Raw genomic sequence first — 2500 nt, forward strand, 5'->3', positions numbered from 1 at the left:
CTGACATGGGTCAGTTTCGGAAATGCTGTTCTGGACGGTACACACCGTGAAGACTTTCTTCAAAAACAACTCGCTCTCGTTCCGAATCGGCTGTTTGATGCAGACTGGGTTTTAGAGAGCCCCCTGCTGGCGGGTTAGGGCATTAATGGCGTAGCTGTGTTAGAGAGCCCCCTGCTGGCGGGTTAGGGGATTAGTGGCGTAGCTGTGTTAGAGAGCCCCCTGGTGGCGGGTTAGGGGATTAGTGGCGTAGCTGTGTTAGAGAGCCCCCTGGTGGTGGGTTAGGGGATTAGTGGTGTAGCTGTGTTAGAGAGCCCCCTGGTGGTGGGTTAGGGGATTAGTGGTGTAGCTGTGTTAGAGAGCCCCCTGGTGGCGGGTTAGGGGATTAGTGGTGTAGCTGTGTTAGAGAGACCCCTGGTGGCGGGTTAGGGGATTAGTGGTGTAGCTGTGTTAGAGAGCCCCCTGGTGGTGGGTTAGGGGATTAGTGGTGTAGCTGTGTTAGAGAGCCCCCTGGTGGCGGGTTAGGGGATTAGTGGTGTAGCTGTGTTAGAGAGCCCCCTGGTGGCGGGTTAGGGGATTAGTGGTGTAGCTGTGTTAGAGAGCCCCCTGGTGGCGGGTTAGGGGATTAATGGTGTAGCTGTGTTAGAGAGCCCCCTGGTGGCGGGTTAGGGGATTAGTGGCGTAGCTGTGTTAGAGAGCCCCCTGGTGGCGGGTTAGGGGATTAGTGGCGTAGCTGTGTTAGAGAGCCCCCTGGTGGCGGGTTAGGGGATTAGTGGTGTAGCTGTGTTAGAGAGCCCCCTGGTGGCGGGTTAGGGGAGTACCTTTCTTTGCTGGCTTTTCAAACGTGGAACTGCTGGAGTACGTGAAGGCTGCTCTGTGTTCGTCCTCATCGTCACTGAACTTCAGGCCGTCTGTGGGACATAGGTTTCACACACACATTTAAACACACACACACACACACGATACACACACACACACACGACACAAAGAAACAAATGCACACATGAACACATAACACACACACACAGTAGCGCACACATCCAATCTGCCCAGTCAGCAGTGAAAGTGCGGGGTCAGAGGGCAGACTGGGGGGTCAGAGGGCAGACTGGGGGGTCAGAGGGCAGACTGCGGGGTCAGAGGGCAGACTGGGGGTCAGAGGGCAGACTGGGGGTCAGAGGGCAGACTGGGGGGTCAGAGGGCAGACTGGGGGGTCAGAGGGCAGACTGGGGGGTCAGAGGGCAGACTGGGGGCTCCAGTCACGACCGGGCTGCTCACCGCTGTCGTTGCTCCTCTCTGAGAACGTGGATTTGGAGAATATGCCGTCTGCTTCCTTCTTCTTCTTTGCTGGTGAGATGGACCTGCAAAATTAACAAACACAATAATTATCAGAATAGAAAATCACAGATAAGACATATACAAGCGCACTCAAAATGACACATGACCGGAAACAGCTCCCTCCCTCTGGGGCTACAGGCACCTTAGCCTCTAGGGCTACAGGCACCTTAGCCTCTAGGGCTACATGCACCTTAGCCTCTAGGGCTACATGCACCTTAGCCTCTAGGCTACAGGCACCTTAGCCTCTAGGGCTACAGGCACCTTAGCCTCTAGGGCTACAGGCACCTTAGCCTCTAGGGCTACATGCACCTTAGCCTCTAGGGCTACATGCACCTTAGCCTCTAGGGCTACATGCACCTTAGCCTCTAGGCTACAGGCACCTTAGCCTCTAGGGCTACAGGCACCTTAGCCTCTAGGGCTACAGGCACCTTAGCCTCTAGGGCTACAGGCACCTTAGCCTCTAGGGCTACAGGCACCTTAGCCTCTAGGGCTACAGGCACCTTAGCCTCTAGGGCTACAGGCACCTTAGCCTCTAGGGCTACAGGCACCTTAGCCTCTAGGGCTACAGGCACCTTAGCCTCTAGGGCTACAGGCACCTTAGCCTCTAGGGCTACATGCACCTTAGCCTCTAGGGCTTCAGGCACCTTAGCCTCTAGGGCTACAGGCACCTTAGCCTCTAGGGCTACAGGCACCTTAGCCTCTAGGCTACAGGCACCTTAGCCTCTAGGGCTACAGGCACCTTAGCCTCTAGGGCTACAGGCACCTTAGCCTCTAGGGCTACATGCACCTTAGCCTCTAGGGCTACATGCACCTTAGCCTCTAGGGCTACATGCACCTTAGCCTCTAGGGCTACATGCACCTTAGCCTCTAGGGCTACATGCACCTTAGCCTCTAGGGCTACATGCACCTTAGCCTCTAGGGCTACATGCACCTTAGCCTCTAGGGCTACATGCACCTTAGCCTCTAGGGCTACATGCACCTTAGCCTCTAGGCTACATGCACCTTAGCCTCTAGGGCTACAGGCACCTTAGCCTCTAGGGCTACAGGCACCTTAGCCTCTAGGGCTACAGGCACCTTAGCCTCTAGGGCTACAGGCACCTTAGCCTCTAGGGCTACAGGCACCTTAGCCTCTAGGGCTACAGGCACCTTAGCCTCTAGGGCTACAGGC

The 2500-nt window shown here is 56.0% G+C and overlaps 1 protein-coding gene across 4 annotated transcripts in view; it reads right to left on the bottom strand.

The window, feature by feature from the left end:
• The window catches only part of top2b (DNA topoisomerase II beta), a 31746-nt gene that overhangs the window by 1364 nt on the left and 27882 nt on the right, over window positions 1-2500 (bottom strand). For all 4 annotated transcript variants that reach the window (XM_061253590.1, XM_061253589.1, XM_061253588.1 and 1 more), the window contains 2 exons: window positions 1273-1355; window positions 819-908 (listed from right to left, as the gene is read on the bottom strand). In XM_061253590.1, coding sequence (XP_061109574.1) covers window positions 819-908; window positions 1273-1355 — 173 coding nt within the window. The remainder of the gene's footprint in view (window positions 1-818; window positions 909-1272; window positions 1356-2500) is intronic.

The sequence above is a fragment of the Conger conger genome, chromosome 9 (assembly GCF_963514075.1).
Source record: "Conger conger chromosome 9, fConCon1.1, whole genome shotgun sequence".
Lineage (NCBI taxonomy): Eukaryota > Metazoa > Chordata > Actinopteri > Anguilliformes > Congridae > Conger > Conger conger.